Genomic DNA, 19,215 nt, shown 5'->3' with positions numbered 1-19,215 from the left:
GAACAGGTACCGTGTGATATAAAGCTACAGGTCTAGAGAGCGGGGACAGATCCGGAGACTGACTGCAGCCTGTGACCATGACCGGCCAACACTGCTGGGGATACGGAGAGGAGGACGGTAATTCATCATCCTTTTTCCTTCCTTCCTAGGTGTAATATTATCTGTAGGAGATCAGATCCCTGGGTCCGTGATCGTCTGCAGCGCCGGTGACTATATCCAGCATGCAGCTAGCGATCCCTGTACCATCGGATAGCACCCAGCGTTCCGTATCTCGCCCATCACTCGCCTCTTGTCACAATGTGTCAGGTATCTCAGCTCTCATCCACCATCGCTCATCCGCCTCATCTATTATCAATCCTCCTCCATTCTAGATCCGCCATCTGCGACATTTATCAGACACTTTTTGCTTCTCACCGGACACTTTGGAGAAGGGTCTAATGAGCTTTGTGAAATGCTCCAGATGTGCTCCTTCAGGGTGGTCTATCAGTAATAGAATTAGTAGCCTTCTGGCCCCCCCGAGCCCCTGCGATCCGTGCGGTGGGAGCTTTAGTGATCACCCCCTGTATTTCTGATTATCTGATTCCCCCGGTTTCTCCGCTCCGGTATTTCCCTTCTCACCTGTCCGTCACATCAGGATTCCTTGCAGCGAGAACAATCCCCGCTATTATCCTCCTGGTTGGCGGTGCTGGAAATGAGAACACAATGTATTAATTAGTATTTGTCGCCGGTCCCAGGCGCTCGCGTTGTGTGCAGATTATCACTCCAAACTGCTTCATTACCAGATTACTGGGAGCCCGGGGGGAAGATAATAAGATTATGGCAGAAAACACTGAACTATAGAAATTTCCACAAGACTGGAGATATTAAAATATGTAAAAAAAAAGGCTGTAATGTTACAGGGTTCAGCTACATTCCTCATACACATGCACGCTCCGATCAGCCGAGTGTTCATGTCTCGTCAGTGAGGGGGAAGCCTCTTCCAAACATCTGTCCCCCCCAGACCCCTCTAGTCTCCTCTGTCCCCCGTCATACTCCCCTGTCCTCCTTCAAACCCCTCTGGATTACACTGTCCCCCGTCATACTCCCCTGTCCTCCTCCAAACCCCTCTGGATTACACTGTCCCCCTCCAGTCTCCTCTGTCCCCGTCATACTCCCGTCCCCCTCCAGACCCCTCTGGATTACACTGTCCCCCTCCAGTCTCCTCTGTCCCCCGTCATACTCCCCTGTCCTCCTCCAAACCCCTCTGGATTACTCTGTCCCCCATCATACTCCCCTGTCCTCCTCCAGACCCCTCTGGATTACACTGTCCCCCGTCATACTCCCCTGTCCTCCTCCAAACCCCTCTGGATTACTCTGTCCCCCGTCATACTCCCCTGTCCTCCTCCAGACCCCTCTGGATTACACTGTCCCCCTCCAGTCTCCTCTGTCCCCGTCATACTCCCGTCCCCCTCCAGACCCCTCTGGATTACACTGTCCCCCTCCAGTCTCCCCTGTCCCCCTCCAAACCCCGCTGGATTACTCTGTCCCCCGTCATACTCCCCTGTCCTCCTCCAGACCCCTCTGGATTACACTGTCCCCCGTCATACTCCCCTGTCCTCCTCCAAACCCCTCTGGATTACACTGTCCCCCTCCAGTCTCCTCTGTCCCCGTCATACTCCCGTCCCCCTCCAGACCCCTCTGGATTACACTGTCCCCCTCCAGTCTCCTCTGTCCCCCGTCATACTCCCCTGTCCTCCTCCAAACCCCTCTGGATTACTCTGTCCCCCGTCATACTCCCCTGTCCTCCTCCAGACCCCTCTGGATTACACTGTCCCCCTCCAGTCTCCTCTGTCCCCCGTCATACTCCCCTGTCCTCCTCCAGTCCCCTCTGGATTACTCTGTCCCCCTCCAGTCTCCTCTGTCCCCCTCCAGACCCCTCTGGATTACACTGTCCCCCTCCAGTCTCCTCTGTCCCCCGTCATACTCCCGTCCCCGTCCCCCTCCGGATTACACTGTCCCCCTCCAGTCTCCTCTGTCCCCCGTCATACTCCCGTCCCCCTCCAGACCCCTCTGGATTACACTGTCCCCCTCCAGTCTCCTCTGTCCCCGTCATACTCCCGTCCCCCTCCAGACCCCTCTGGATTACACTGTCCCCCGTCATACTCCCCTGTCCTCCTCCAGACCCCTCTGGATTACACTGTCCCCCTCCAGTCTCCTCTGTCCCCCATCATACTCGCCTGTCCTCCTCCAGACCCCTCTGGATTACACTGTCCCCCTCCAGTCTCCTCTGTCCCCCGTCATACTCCCGTCCCCCTCCAGACCCCTCTGGATTACACTGTCCCCCTCCAGTCTCCTCTGTCCCCCGTCATACTCCCCTGTCCTCCTCCAGACCCCTCTGGATTACACTGTCCCCCTCCAGTCTCCTCTGTCCCCCGTCATACTCCCGTCCCCCTCCAGACCCCTCTGGATTACACTGTCCCCCTCCAGTCTTCTCTGTCCCCCGTCATACTCCCGTCCCCCTCCAGACCCCTCTGGATTACACTGTCCCCCTCCAGTCTCCTCTGTCCCCCGTCATACTCCCCTGTCCTCCTCCAGACCCCTCTGGATTACACTGTCCCCTCCAGTCTCCTCTGTCCCCCATCATACTCCCCTGTCCTCCTCCAGACCCCTCTGGATTACACTGTCCCCCTCCAGTCTCCTCTGTCCCCCGTCATACTACCGTCCCCCTCCAGACCCCTCTGGATTACACTGTCCCCCTTTAGTCTCCTCTGTCCCCCGTCATACTCCCCTGTCCTCCTCCAGACCCCTCTGAATTACACTGTCCCCCTCCAGTCTCCTCTGTCCCCCGTCATACTACCGTCCCCCTCCAGACCCCTCTGGATTACACTGTCCCCCTTTAGTCTCCTCTGTCCCCCGTCATACTCCCCTGTCCTTCTCCAGACCCCTCTGGATTACACTGTCTCCTCCAGACCCCTCTGGATTACAATGTCCCCCTCCAGTCTCCTCTGTCACCATCATACTCCTGTCCCCCTCCAGACCCCTCTGGATTACAATGTCCCCCTCCAGTCTCCTCTGTCCCCCGTCATACTCCCCTGTCCTCCTCCAGACCCCTCTGGATTACACTGTCCCCCTCCAGTCTCCTCTGTCCCCCGTCATACTCCCGTCCCCCTCCAGACCCCTCTGGATTACAATGTCCCCCTCCAGTCTCCTCTGTCACCGTCATACTCCTCTGTCCTCCTCCAGATTACACTGTCCCCCACCAGACTCCTTTAGGCTCGTCTTTCCCTTGCACTTACAGTCCTCCTCTTCCAGACCCCTCTACCCTTTCCAGACTCCTTCATCCTCCTCCAGATCCCTCTGGAAGCTGCTTATCTACCCTGAGAATGAAGGATTGGTCATATTGACATTCACCTTGCCCAATCACTCCATGCCCCAACATTTCCTGAGAAAACAGGAGTCCAATATTTAATATTAGGAGTCCAGTGGGCGGTCCTAATCAGTGACTGGCAGTCCTCTCCGTATGCATGCTCATGGAAGGCTGTCGATCGGTGGAGGTCAGGAAGAGCAGCCATTCTCTCAGCCTACAGCCAGGAATACCTGATAACAGAGAACAATAGCCCGCCCAGCAGGTACACTTGTCACTTATCGCTGCTCCCTCAGTTTAGCGTTTATGGCTTCTTTACAGGCAGAACAGGTTCGTTCTTTGGTGTCTTTGCTTTTCCGCCTCTGATTGTATTTCCACAACAGATGAATGAACCTTTATTGTTTCTAAATGTAGAATCGTAAAAGGTGAAAGGTGAATGAAAACTAAAAGGACAGAAGTGTCTCGGCTGGAGAGATGAGACGAAGACTACAACCCCCACTGGACAGATCAGTTCCCGCAGAAATAAGCACCGTTCTCCCAGAAAATAACGAATCTGGAGCACCTGTTTCCAGCAGGTTGTTCCGTTCCTCTGTTATTCCTCCTGGAAATTAACGAATGACCCGATAATGGTGACAATTACCATCTTGGGGGCAGGTCTAATCAGGGCTGAGAGTATTAGATTGTCACACCCAGTTGCCAATTTATTCTTGAATTTCCAGGAGGTGTAACAGAGGAACGGCACCGAGCAGCCCCCTAAGAAAAAATCATTGGGGGGGGGGTTTGATAAAACAGAGAGATCAGGAGAGATGACATTTGTCCCAAGTTGAAGGGTGGCATTGCACCGCGCCATCCTGTAGAGGAGCTATGGCTGTGCGGGTCCCGATCCATATTACTGTGGTTTATTGCTCTCTGTTATCAGCAATAACAGGTTGCTAAAGAACTGATGTCCAAAGAGATTGTGGAGAAGAGAATGTGGATTATTGCTTACTGTTAGCAGAGACAGGTTTTAGGACAGGTGAATATAATCTATTGCTCTCTGTTATCAGCCATTACAGACTGGGGTGAAACCGATTCATAAAATAAGTGATGGAAAATGTAGGAACTTCCCTTCCCTCCATGATTACAGCTTTATATCACGTATCTATATACCTGTTCTATATCCCCTGATCATCGCTGGAGGTTGCTGGTGTTGCTCGCCATTTATCACAGGCACAGACACCATTTCTACTCGCTTTTCGTCTTTTCCTCAGGCCCCAAGTGAATGGTAATCTCATTAGCTGCACAATATGAAATGCTAGACTCGTTGCACTACACTGCACCACAGTCATTTAGTTCCGGAGCCTGAAAGATTAAAGCATGCCTCTACCGTGTAAAGAAAGCAATATAATAGTGCAGGATGGTGCTGTAAAGAAAGTGATATACAGGTGCAGGATGGTGCTGTAAAGAAAGCAATAGAATAGTGCAGGATGGTGCTGTAAACAAAGCAATATACAGGTGCAGGACAGTGCTGTAAAGAAAGCAATATAATAGTGCAGGATGGTGCTGTAAAGAAAGCAATATAATAGTGCAGGATGGTGCTGTAAAGAAAGCAATATAATTGTGCAGGATGGTGCTGTAAAGAAAGCAATATAATAGTGCAGGATGGTGCTGTAAAGAAAGCAATATACAGGTGCAAAATGGTTCAGTAAAGAAAGCAATATAATAGTGCAGGATGGTGCTGTAAAGAAAGCAATATAATTGTGCAGGATGGTGCTGTAAAGAAAGCAATATAATAGTGCAGGATGGTGCTGTAAAGAAAGCAATATACAGGTGCAAAATGGTTCAGTAAAGAAAGCAATATAATAGTGCAGGATGGTGCTGTAAAGAAAGTGATATACAGGTGCAGGATGGTGCTGTAAAGAAAGCAATAGAATAGTGCAGGATGACGCTGTAAAGAAAGCAATATACAGGTGCAGGATGGTGCTGTAAAGAAAGCGATATACAGGTGCAGGACAGTGCTGTAAAGAAAGCAATATACAGGTGCAGGACAGTGCTGTAAAGAAAGCAATATACAGGTGCAGGATGGTGCTGTAAAGAAAGCAATATAATAGTGCAGGATGGTGCTATAAAGAAAGCAATATACAGGTGCAGGACGGTGCTGTAAAGAAAGCAATATAATAGTGCAGGATGGTGCTATAAAGAAAGCAATATACAGGTGCAGGATGGTGCTGTAAAGAAAGCAATATAATAGTGCAGGATGGTGCTGTAAAAAAAGCAATATAATAGCGCAGGATGGTGAGGTAAAGAAAGCAATATACAGGTGCAGGACGATGCTGTAAAGAAAGCAATATACAGGTGCAGGATGGTGCTGTAAAGAAAACAATATACAGGTGCAGGATGGTGCTGTAAAGAAAGCAATATACAGGTGCAGGATATTGCTGTAAAGAAAACAATATACAGGTGCAGGATGGTGCTGTAAAGAAAGCAATATACAGGTGCAGGATATTGCTGTAAAGAAAACAATATACAGGTGCAGGATGGTGCTGTAAAGAAAACAATATACAGGTGCAGGATGGTGCTGTAAAGAAAACAATATACAGGTGCAGGATGGTGCTGTAAAGAAAACAATATACAGGTGCAGGATATTGCTGAAAAGAAAACAATATACAGGTGCAGGATGGTGCTGTAAGGAAAGTAATATATAATAGTGCAGGATGGTGCTGTATGATCATTTTTCAAATTTTTTTGCAATTTACCCACAGCAGAGATCGGACCGCCGGCTATGTGCGGAGGGCTGCACTAACCTAGGAGGCACCCTGATCCTAGTTTTTCCATGCAGATTTGGTGCAAAAATTAAATTTGCAGCATCTCAATTCTTTCTGCAGATTTCACCCAAACTAATGAGTGGGGAAAAATCTGCAACAAAACAAAAGCATCTACAGGTGCTGCTCACAATAGAATATCATCGAAAAGTTGAATTTATTTCAGTTCTTCAATACAAAACGTGACACTCCTATATTCTATAGAGTCATTACACACAGAGTGATCTATTTCACGTTTATTTCTGTTAATGTTGATGATTATGGCTTACAGCCAATGAAAACTCAATAGTCATTATCTCCGTAAATTAGAATAATTAACAAGAAACACCTGTAAAGGCTCCTAAGTGCTTATAAAGGTCCCTTAGTCTTTCAGTAGCTCCACAATCATGGGGAAGACTGCTGATCTGACAGATGTCCAGAAGGCGTCACTGACACACTCCACAAGGAGGGGAAGCCACAAAATATTATTATAGGAGTTTCATTTTTTGTACTGAAGAACTGAAATAAATTAACGTTTTGATGAAATCCTAATTTAGCGAGAAGCTCTTGTATTTTAAGCTGCATTTTTCCTGCCAAGAGATGCAGAAATGTGCGTATTCTGTGACACGGACCTGTCAAGTGCTGAGTCACAATATATCACAGCCCCATGCAAACTGGACATGCTGCTCGGGGTCCGTCTCGTCCGCTGCGGGGATTTTCTGTACAGGCTTATGGAAATATATTCACACAATTATATTAATACAATTACCTAAACAACTGTACCAAACCATCTGCTGTGAGCAGACAATGTCCAACTTAAAAGGGTTGTGAAAATCGGAGAACCCATTTTTATAACCCCCATTTGTAGGGATGATCTCTGGGGGTCACAGCGGGGGCTGATCGCTGGGGGTCACAGCGGGGGCTGATCGCTGGGGGTCACAGCGGGGGCTGATCGCTGGGGGTCACAGCGGGGGCTGATCGCTGGGGGTCACAGCGGGGGCTGATCGCTGGGGGTCACCCACCGGCTGATGTGAGGGTCACAACATGGGGATGAACAATGGGGGTCACGGCAGGGGGATGATCAATGGGGGTCACGGCAGGGGGATGATGATCAATGGGGGTCACGGCAGGGGGCTGATCTCTGGGGGGCACCGCGCCGGCTGATCTCTGGGGGGGAACAGCGCCGGCTGATCTCTGGGGGGGAACAGCGTCGGCTGATCTCTGGGGGGGGAACAGCGTCGGCTGATCTCTGGGGGGGAACAGCGCCGGCTGATCTCTGGGGGGGGGAACAGCGCCGGCTGATCTCTGGGGGGGGAACAGCGCCGGCTGATCTCTGGGGGGGGAACAGCGCCGGCTGATCTCTGGGGGGGAACAGCGCCGGCTGATCTCTGGGGGGGAACAGCGCCGGCTGATCTCTGGGGGGGAACAGCGCCGGCTGATCTCTGGGGGGGGGGAACAGCGCCGGCTGATCTCTGGGGGGAACAGCGCCGGCTGATCTCTGGGGGGGAACAGCGCCGGCTGATCTCTGGGGGGGAACAGCGCCGGCTGATCTCTGGGGGGGAACAGCGCCGGCTGATCTCTGGGGGGGAACAGCGCCGGCTGATCTCTGGGGGGGAACAGCGCCGGCTGATCTCTGGGGGGGAACAGCGCCGGCTGATCTCTGGGGGGGGGGAACAGCGCCGGCTGATCTCTGGGGGGGGAGGGAACAGCGCCGGCTGATCTCTGGGGGGGGGGGGGGAACAGCGTCGGCTGATCTCTGGGGGGGGGGAACAGCGCCGGCTGATCTCTGGGGGGCACAGCGCCGGCTGATCTCTGGGGGCACAGCGCCGGCTGATCTCTGGGGGGCACAGCGCCGGCTGATCTCTGGGGGGCACAGCGAGGGCTGCACTTTATGATAAATTATGATCGTCTTGTGAATCTCTAGTCCTCTTATCTGGCGCTCATCTTGTGCTGTTCCTCCCGTAGGTCCCTCCGAGTGGTACCGATACTTCCCCATCGCCCAGGGCAATCGTCAGTCTCCTATTAATATAGTCGCCAGTCAGGCCGTCTTCAATCCCGGCCTGAAGCCTCTGGTGGTGTCCTATGATCAGTGCACGTCCATCGACATGTCCAACAACGGGCACTCTGTCACGGTGGAGTTTGACGACAATGACGATAAGACAGGTGAGATCCAAGGGTGGTGGGATTCTGTCTGACATCTGTGGTGTGCGTCCATTACTGGCCCCAGAGACTGACCCCCTCTGCTCCAACTCTCGTCTCCTTCTGTCCGAATATTAATATACTCAGTTACCCAACGTCCATATTCAGTGAAGACCACACACATCACAGTTGGATCTTAGGACACGTTTTCTATGGCAGCACCATAGCAGTAGCGATGTATCCTCAGTACACCCCCATAACTTCACAACGGTCCGGCCCTTTCTTCAGGTGACGGATTCTGCTTCCCTGTGAGATCCCACATGGATAACACAGATTACATTCATGTGGTGCCAGGCGGCCAAATATTTGCTGAGCGGGTGGATTCGGAGCAATGAACTGATTAGGAAGCTGCCAGAAAACTGAGTAAGACATTGCAGATTTCCTCTGAAATGTCGCACCTGACAACTTCTGTGAGACGCCATTTGCCTTTTTTTACCCTTTGGTTTAGTGCAGATGATCTTTTAACTTGGACGAGGGCTGTCTGTGGTAATGACGAACAGCACTTGTACCCATCTTATTCTATGGGGCTGTGCACATGTCCAGTTATTTCCTTGGTCACTCCCACTCACCAGCTGGTCCTTCTCACCCGGGACAGTCCCATCCTGGAACATAACCTTTGGGGGCACACCATATACTGCTGATGTATCTGTCCCCCACTTACAAGTGGCAGGCTGTTCAGGATGCGGAGTTCCATCCTGGAACATAACCTTTGGGGGCACACCATATACTGCTGATGTATCTGTCCCCCACTTACAAGTGGCAGGCTGTTCAGGATGCGGAGTTCCATCCTGGGATATTACCTGTGGTGGCACACCATATACTGCTGATGTATCTGTCCCCCACTTACAAGTAGCAGGCTGTTCAGGATGCGGAGTTCCATCCTGGGATATTACCTGTGGTGGCACACCATATACTGCTGATGTATCTGTCCCCCACTTACAAGTGGCAGGCTGTTCAGGATGCGGAGTTCCATCCTGGAACATAACCTTTGGGGGCACACCATATACTGCTGATGTATCTGTCCCCCACTTACAAGTGGCAGGCTGTTCAGGATGCGGAGTTCCATCCTGGGATATTACCTGTGGTGGCACACCATATACTGCTGATGTATCTGTCCCCCACTTACAAGTAGCAGGCTGTTCAGGATGCGGAGTTCCATCCTGGAACATAAGCTTTGGGGGCACACCATATACTGCTGATGTATCTGTCCCCCACTTACAAGTAGCAGGCTGTTCAGGATGCGGAGTTCCATCCTGGGATATTACCTGTGGTGGCACACCATATACTGCTGATGTATCTGTCCCCCAGTTACAAGTGGCAGGCTGTTCAGGATGCGGAGTTCCATCCTGGAACATAACCTTTGGGGGCACACCATATACTGCTGATGTATCTGTCCCCCACTTACAAGTGGCAGGCTGTTCAGGATGCGGAGTTCCATCCTGGAACATAACCTTTGGGGGCACACCATATACTGCTGATGTATCTGTCCCCCACTTACAAGTGGCAGGCTGTTCAGGATGCGGAGTTCCATCCTGGGATATTACCTGTGGTGGCACACCATATACTGCTGATGTATCTGTCCCCCACTTACAAGTAGCAGGCTGTTCAGGATGCGGAGTTCCATCCTGGAACATAAGCTTTGGGGGCACACCATATACTGCTGATGTATCTGTCCCCCACTTACAAGTAGCAGGCTGTTCAGGATGCGGAGTTCCATCCTGGGATATTACCTGTGGTGGCACACCATATACTGCTGATGTATCTGTCCCCCACTTACAAGTAGCAGGCTGTTCAGGATGCGGAGTTCCATCCTGGGATATTACCTGTGGTGGCACACCATATACTGCTGATGTATCTGTCCCCCACTTACAAGTAGCAGGCTGTTCAGGATGCGGAGTTCCATCCTGGGATATTACCTGTGGTGGCACACCATATACTGCTGATGTATCTGTCCCCCAGTTACAAGTGGCAGGCTGTTCAGGATGAGGAGTTCCATCCTGTGGCTCATCCCTCTGTGGGATGTTCACAGTGTTTCCTACACTGTTTGCAGCCACCATGCCAGGCTCTATCCCTGCACCCTTCCAAAGTACTCAGTGAATCTTCCCACCACATGGGCCTTATGGCATCTTCAATGCAAAAAATATTTTTAAAAAAATGCAAGTATTAGATTTCTGCCAAGTTTGCTGTTTGGCTCTTGCAGTGATCACCGGAGGACCACTGAATGATTCCTATCGCCTCAAGCAGTTCCACTTCCACTGGGGAACCCAACACAATGGAGGATCTGAGCACACGGTGGACGGCAAGTCTTACCCCTGCGAGGTATGGATGAGCCTTATTACCAGAAGCTCCGGCGGGGCATTTTTCTAGTTTTCTAGGTGTGGGCTCTTGAAATAGTCTCCACATTACGCATTTCATGGGCTCGTGACCCTTTACAGCAGCGTTAACAACCCATTATAACACCGATTATGAATTTCACACTTTACAGCCTTAAACTTTTTACAACTTCTCAAACTTTTATGACTTTTTCTCATTGTGCCCGCAGCTTCACCTGGTTCATTGGAATGCAAAATCCTTCCTCAGTTTTGGAGAGGCAGCAGCGGCGTCGGACGGACTCGTGGTCATCGGGGTCTTCTTGGACGTCAGTATTAAATGTTCCATATTCAGGAATTTTGCACTTGTAGAAAACTTTCTATGGACAGAAGGAAAGAATTAAGTTCTAAAATCAAAGTGTCCTTCAAGGACCGATCATGTAATCCGCAGATTATTACAGCTAGGTGGTAAACCACAGGAGAGGAAATTAGTGTAGAGAGGGCAAGACTATCACATGGGCTACACCTGCGGCTCCCCAAATCTTGGGGAACCACAGCTCCCAGCATGCCCAGACAGACCTCATTCAGGTGCAGTGTATGATTCGTTACTTTGTATCTCCTTCATGGATAGTCTTATTTTTGTGTTCAGATTGGGCAGAAGCATCCGGGACTGGACCGACTGACAGACGCCTTGTACATGGTCAGATTTAGGGTGAGTGAACGCTGCGAGCTGTCGGTGCCCCCCATTGTGCGGTGTCAGGTGTGTGGGGGCACGCCTTGCATTGTACGCTTTCTATGCCTTCCTATATAGAGAGAAATGTCCATATCGTCTTTATTCCATGCGTCCTCTCAGGTTTCCTCCCGCACGTACTTGTCCCCATACATCTCCCTATTTATAGCCGCGGACCGCGGAGTCTTTGTCACCGGCGCATTGTGTGAATTCTCCCGTCTTTGTGTCCGGACGTGAATTGCGTGTTTTTCCTTCTAGAACAGTGTATTATTCCACCCATTCCCCCTTTCACATCCCGTGCACTCACTTCTCGGGTATTATGGTTCGGCTTATGTCACTTTCTGGGGATCATATACACATACAGATCACATAACATCCGCCGCACATTATGTTATCGGCCCAGTGTTTGCTGATGGGAATTTCATTTGGGGCTGGAGTGCTGGGTGGTGATATGAAGGTCCGGAGCGACAGAATATCACATCTGACAAGAGCCGAGGTCATAAAAAGCAGGAACAGGAGCGGTGAGGACGCAGGGTCATGCCCCTACTGCCGTCACACCGGCCCTCACATCTGGGGATCATTGGGGCAGAGAAAACTGATATAATAACATCAGACTATCCATAAACCTGCCCCGTGCTCTCATCAGGGCCGGTATTAGGCAAAAATTTTAAGTGGGGAACTAAATGCTCACATATTGCTCCATCACACAAACATTTCGGTTGTGTTTACATGCGCTGAGTTCAGGACAATAAACGAGAGTAATCGATAATAATGAAGTCGTTTGATGCTCGTTTCCGGCCTCTTTATACCGTCTGATGAAAAGTTATGGGCACAGAACAATCACTAGTAGATCAATCTCATATCTATGCACAGAGCACATACACACACTCATATGTATGCACAGAGCACATGCACACACTCATATGTATGCACAGAGCACATGCACACACTCATATGTATGCAGAGTACATGCACACATATGTATGCAGAGTACATGCACACTCATATGTATGCACAGAGCACATGCACACTCACATGTATGCACAGAGCACATACACACACTCATATGTATGCACAGAGCACATACACACACTCATATGTATGCACAGAGCACATGCACACACTCATATGTATGCAGAGTACATGCACACATATGTATGCAGAGTACATGCACACTCATATGTATGCACAGAGCACATGCACACTCACATGTATGCACAGAGCACATACACACACTCACATGTATGCACAGAGCACATACACACACTCATATGTATGCAGAGCACATGCACACACATATGTATGCACAGAGCACATACACACTCACATGTATGCACAGAGCACATACACACACTCATATGTATGCACAGAGCACATACACACTCATATGTATGCACAGAGCACATACACACACTCATATGTATGCACAGAGCACATGCACACACTCATATGTATGCACAGAGCACATGCACACACTCATATGTATGCAGAGTACATGCACACATATGTATGCAGAGTACATGCACACACTCATATGTATGCAGAGCACATGCACACACATGTATGCACAGAGCACATACACACTCACATGTATGCACAGAGCACATACACACACTCATATGTATGCACAGAGCACATACACACTCATATGTATGCACAGAGCACATGCACACACTCATATGTATGCACAGAGCACATGCACACACTCATATGTATGCACAGAGCACATGCACACACTCATATGTATGCACAGAGCACATGCACACACTCATATGTATGCACAGAGCACATGCACACACTCATATGTATGCACAGAGCACATGCACACACTCATATGTATGCACAGAGCACATGCACACACTCATATGTATGCAGAGTACATGCACACATATGTATGCACAGAGTACAGACATGTATGCAGAGCACATGCACACACTCATATGTATGCACAGAGCACATACACACACTCATATGTATGCACAGAGCACATGCACACACTCATATGTATGCACAGAGCACATGCACACACTCATATGTATGCACAGAGCACATACACACACTCATATGTATGCACAGAGCACATACACACACTCATATGTATGCACAGAGCACATGCACACACTCATATGTATGCACAGAGCACATGCACACACTCATATGTATGCACAGAGCACATGCACACACTCATATGTATGCACAGAGCACATGCACACACTCATATGTATGCACAGAGCACATGCACACACTCATATGTATGCACAGAGCACATGCACACACTCATATGTATGCAGAGTACATGCACACATATGTATGCAGAGTACATGCACACATATGTATGCAGAGCACATGCACACTCATATGTATGCACAGAGCACATGCACACACTCATATGTATGCACAGAGCACATGCACACACTCATATGTATGCACAGAGCACATGCACACACTCATATGTATGCAGAGTACATGCACACATATGTATGCACAGAGCACACACATGTATGCAGAGCACATGCACACACATGTATGCACAGAGCACATGCACACACTCATATGTATGCACAGAGCACATGCACACACTCATATGTATGCACAGACACACACTCATGTATGCACAGAGCACATACACACATGTATACACAGATCACAGACACACTCATATGTATACACAGATCACAAACAAACTCATATGTATGCACAGAGCACATACACACACTCATGTATGCACAGAGCACATACACACATGTATACACAGATCACAGACACACTCATATGTATACACAGATCACACACACACGTATACACAGATCACATACACACAAATATAGGTGCACCCTAGCTAGCCTTGTTCCCCGCATTACTTCTGATTGTGAAGACACCAGGGCCACATACCTTCCTTCAGCTCCTGAATTCGCCCACAGTCTGTACCCTTCCACGACCCAGGGAATAGCAGAGTAGGAGTGTACTGTAATACACCAGACTAACAAGGTAATACAAACAGGAATAAAGGAAAATTCCAATCATACAAATATACACACATATACCACAGAGGAAAACACCGGGAGTGTAGGATGGGAAAAAGCCAAGTAGAAGAAAAAGGGGATTAGCACTCCACCAAAACCTTGCAATAGTCTTAGATAAATCCAAACATACTCAAACAACAACTACAACAACAGCAAGCCACCATCTCCTAAACCATGCAGCATGAAGCTATCTCTGGCAATGAGTGCTTGCCGGGGCCCAGAATATATAGGAGAAGTGAAGCGGCCAATAGTGAACAGCTCAGAGCCTTAATGCAGGAAAGCTTCCAAGAGCTCTCAATGAAAGAAACCTGGACAGCTTAATATGAAGGTGAAGTGTTTCAGATCAGTGCAGGAGTAGGAAAAAAATTAAAGGCCACGGTCTTCTGGCTCCTCTCTGTTGCGGTAAACCCGTGGGAACCCCATTATATCCATGATCCATTGCACATGAAGAGCCCCCATAACAACCACAGCTAAAGACAGAGCAGTGAGAAGCTGCCAGCCATATCTATGGGGAGCTGCCTAATTACTGGCTCCGTTATCGAGAACATGCAGCAATCACAGATTCATTAGAACATAATGTGACCCTCTGGTGTGGCGCTGAGGGGGCGGACGCGATACTGGTGGGTTTATATCGGTTTGTCTTCGAGTCTGATATTCACCACTGACGTTTTGCTCTTGTTAAGGGAACCAAAGCGCAATTTAACAGCTTCAATCCAAAATGTCTGCTGCCATCCAGCCTGGAATACTGGACGTATCCCGGCTCTCTTACCACTCCGCCCCTGAATGAAAGTGTCACGTGGATTGTCCTGAAAGAGCCGATAACAGTTTCAGAAAAACAGGTAAAATCCCAAGTTGTTGGAGGTGCTACATGAAAACATGCAGATAACACACGTCCCCCTGCTGGGAACCCCAGCATCAGCTCCAGTCTGTGGGGTTTTCTCCTGCAGCGCCGCCACAGGGGAAATAAAACATTGCATAAATTGGAGGTCTGTGTAATACAAGACAGGAGGGGTCCTCCATAGAAAGGGACAATCGTTGTCACCATTCTCCACTCTGGCTAAGATATGAGACTTCTCAGAGGATAATGCAGAGGTAAGTGGGGTGTACTGTATGGACGGCGCCATCACACACAATGTAATGTGGCTTCATGATCAGCCGCACAGACAGCCACAGCGGCTATGTGATCCCTAAAGCTGTGACTGGCAGCAAAGTATCAAGGTCAAGAATCTCTGGACTATAGGCCCCAATATACATTCGATCATTGATCCAACAGCTTTCTCTCCTGACCCGCCAATCACAGGAACACATGGTCGAGCGCTCCTGTATTCTCTAGGAGAGCCACTGCCAGAGTATTCTGTCCACCTCTCATCCAAACTCCTCCGTCCTCTTTCTGCCAAACTCCTCCGTCCTCCTTCCGCCAAACTCCTCCGTCCTCCTTCCGCCAAACTCCTCCGTCCTCCTTCCGCCAAACTCCTCCGTCCTCCTTCCGCCAAACTCCTCCGTCCTCCTTCCGCCAAACTCCTCCGTCCTCCTTCCGCCAAAATCCTCCGTCCTCCTTCCGCCAAACTCCTCCGTCCTCCTTCCGCCAAACTCCTCCGTCCTCCTTCCGCCAAACTCCTCCGTCCTCCTTCCGCCAAACTCCTCCGTCCTCCTTCCGCCAAACTCCTCTGTCCTCCTTCCGCCAAACTCCTCTGTCCTCCTTCCGCCAAACTCCTCTGTCCTCCTTCCGCCAAACTCCTCTGTCCTCCTTCTGCCAAACTCCTCTGTCCTCCTTCCACCAAACTCCTCTGTCCTCCTCTCTCCAGACTCCTGTCCTCTCTCCAGATTCCTCTGTCCTCCTCCTCCTGTCCTCCTCTCTTCAGACTCCTCTGTCCTCCTCTCTCCAGATTCCTCTGTCCTCCCCTCTCCAGAATCCTCGGGCTTCCAGACTCCTCTGTCCTGCACACTCATCTGTCTTCCTCCTGCCTCCTCTCCGATGGTGAACTGTGATGACTTTAGTTACAGGAAACATGGTGGACAGGGGCCTTATGAACTGGTCACTTCTTAACCTGGCATAGTGCCATCACTTAAATAGATTTTCCAGTCCAATAACCTGGCCCAGAGGGGGTTATACATAATAAAAGGAGGAATACTCTGTCCCCGACCACCCGCAAGTCCCGGTCTGACACTTCTCCGGTCCACGTTTTTCTCAGCTTCCTGGTCCTTGACACCCTTTAATATGGTCAACGTCTGCCCAGCCAATCACAGGTGGGGCGGGTCGGGTCATCATTGAGGCCACTGATTGGCAGAGCAGATATTTTCAGGGTGTCGAGGACGGTACCTGGAAGCACAGACCAGGACTAGGCAAGTGCCAAATTGGCAGATTATTACAGTAAGAGTATTGCTTCATTAATTATTTTTGACCAAAGCCATTTTACTGTAAGATTCTAATCAGGTGGAATAAGACCCTGCAATGAAAGCTACAAGTGGGGGTCTCAACACTGGACATCATATTTGGGAAGTAGGGAATAGTGGGGGCATTAACTCCCCTCCTTCCGACTTTGGTTGTGTCAGGATTAATGTTTTCGCTCATTGTGTATTTGCCTTCAGATTGTGAAGGTGGAAAGTGACGAGGAGTAAACTGATATTACTGCCACCTGAGGTTTGCAGGGTCCGAGCCGTGTACATTCAGGGCAGGAGCTGTGTAAATGGCGTTGGTGCCTATTATTACGTGAACCGAGGAGCTGACAGGGTGACGCATGTCACAAGAAGGAGGCGAAGCAGTCACTTATCTTCAATGATAGGGAAAGGGTGACACTCCCTGAGCTGGGAGTACCCTCATTGCTTTGCTACATTATAGTCATATGTGTGAACACAGGTAAGACGCAGGAAGCGAACGGGGCAAAGTATGCTGGAACTTGTAGTTCAGCCAGAAAGCTACAAGATGACCATTTTTGCGTTGATCGTGGGTGGGTTTGTCTTGGCTGCAGTGATATCAGAAAGTTGGAGACAGTGCTAAGGCTATGTTAAAACAGGATTTTATTGAGTTTAAAAATGGTCCCTTTTTTGTGGAGATTTTGTAAAAGTTTTTCGGCAACATTTTTTTAAAGAGGTTTGGAAGTGGATCCGCTTCGATGAAATGTCAGTTTTTGTTTTCTTTTTTCCTCACCAGTCATGTTTCAAAACTTCAAAATAATGAGGGGAAAAAAATTGCGTTTTTTTAGAGCAGTTACACTAAAGAATAAAAAAAAAAACATAATTCAAAAATGTATTGTTTTTGGTAATGGAGCGATCGGTGTCTGACGGCCCCTGTGTATTTCTAGATGGAGAGATTCAGGAAGACCCTCCTGATTAACGGAGAAGATGAGGACGAGAGGGTCCACATGGTGAACAACTTCCGGCCTCCGCAGCCTCTGAATGGGAGAAAAGTACAGGCCTCCTTCAAGTGTTGATGTCAGTCAGACTGGAGACTTTATCAAGGACCAAACTTGCTGTCTGCCGGGCCCCTGGGGGCCGCACTTTGCCTTCTCTTTTTACAGTAATCAGATTCGGGCCCCGCTCTAGATTCTCGCTCTTCTCTTGTGATTTGACCCGAATATTTGCAATAATTGAATGGTAATGATGGATTTTCTGTAGATAACGCACCAGCTTCACCGTCCTCATTAATGAGAAAAAGAATCTGCTCCGTCCTGAATAGAATTCTGTATTATAGTCATAATTCTGCTCCTTCAGAGCTGAAATCCCTCGGCAAGAGCTGCCTGTTCAGGGTCTGCACAGAGCTGAGGGTCTCACTGCCTCATTTCGGGACGCTTTATGATTATTTATGTCGCTCGGTTTGTGGAAATAGGTGACATTATGGGTGTATGATCCCCCCCCTCCCCCCTGCAAATAAATTATGTTTTTTACTAAATTGTGTCACATCCATCATTGATCATAAGCGATCGCCGGTCATCAGATTCTAGAGTCAGTGACGTGATTGTCCTGGTATCGAATCTGCGTGTAATAAAAGGTGCGTGAACCCGTCTGTCTGCAGAGGATGATGGACGCCAACACGCTCTCGTCAGATATTGCCATGTAGCATTCTTATAATGGATAGATCCTAGAAGACGACCTGCGATCTGTACCGTCACGTGTCCCCACGGTGCGGACTGTGCTGTCCTGCTATATACAGGTGCATCTCACAAAATTAGAATATCATCAAAAAAGTTAATTTATTTCAGTTCTTCAATACAAAAAAACATTATATAAATCACTCAATGTGTAATGACTATTTCACGTGTTTATTTCTGTTAATGCTGATGATTCTGGCTTACAGCCAATGAAAACCCAAAAGTCATTATCTCAGTAAATTGGAATATTAACACACTAGATTGAAAAATTATTGTAAAATCCGCAATGTTCCATACTAAAATGTATGCTCGGTAAATGCACTCAATACTTAGTCCTTTGGCATTAATTACTGCATCAATGTGGCGTGGCATGGAGGCGATCAGCCTGTGGCACTGCTGAGGGGTTATGGAAGCCCAGGTTGCTTTGATAGCAGTCTTCAGCTCGTCTGCATTGTTGGGTCTGGTGTCTCATCTTCCTCTTGACAATATTCCATAGATTCTCTATGGGGTTAAGGTCAGGCGAGTTTGCTGCCAATCAAGCCCAGTGATACTGTTGTTTTTACACCAGGTATTGGTACTTCTGGCAGTGTGGACAGGTGGCCAAGTCCTGCTGGAGAATGACATTTCCATCTCCAAAAAGCTTATCGGCAGAGGGAAGCATGAAGTGCTCTAAAATGTCCTGGTAGACGGCTGCACTGACTTTGGTCTTGATAAAACCCAGTGGACCTACACCAGCAGATGAC

General features: G+C 49.0%; 1 protein-coding gene across 2 annotated transcripts; it reads left to right on the top strand.

Moving 5' to 3' along the window:
* Positions 1 to 18,273, top strand: CA7 (carbonic anhydrase 7). Of its 2 annotated transcripts, none has more exons than XM_069739378.1 (7): positions 1 to 117; positions 8,089 to 8,286; positions 10,523 to 10,641; positions 10,865 to 10,960; positions 11,281 to 11,343; positions 15,068 to 15,223; positions 17,687 to 18,273. In XM_069739378.1, exons 1-7 carry the CDS (start codon positions 78 to 80, stop codon positions 17,813 to 17,815), a joined length of 801 nt encoding a protein of 266 aa, XP_069595479.1. In that variant the 5' UTR covers positions 1 to 77; the 3' UTR covers positions 17,816 to 18,273. The 2 variants fall into 2 exon arrangements, with proteins under 2 accessions (XP_069595479.1, XP_069595478.1); XM_069739377.1 differs by lacking the exon at positions 1 to 117 and adding an exon at positions 150 to 306.
* Positions 18,274 to 19,215: the final 942 nt, after the last annotated feature.

Source organism: Ranitomeya imitator, chromosome 9, assembly GCF_032444005.1.
Source record: "Ranitomeya imitator isolate aRanImi1 chromosome 9, aRanImi1.pri, whole genome shotgun sequence".
Taxonomy (NCBI): domain Eukaryota; kingdom Metazoa; phylum Chordata; class Amphibia; order Anura; family Dendrobatidae; genus Ranitomeya; species Ranitomeya imitator.
This window is presented reverse-complemented; position numbering and strand designations above follow the sequence as displayed.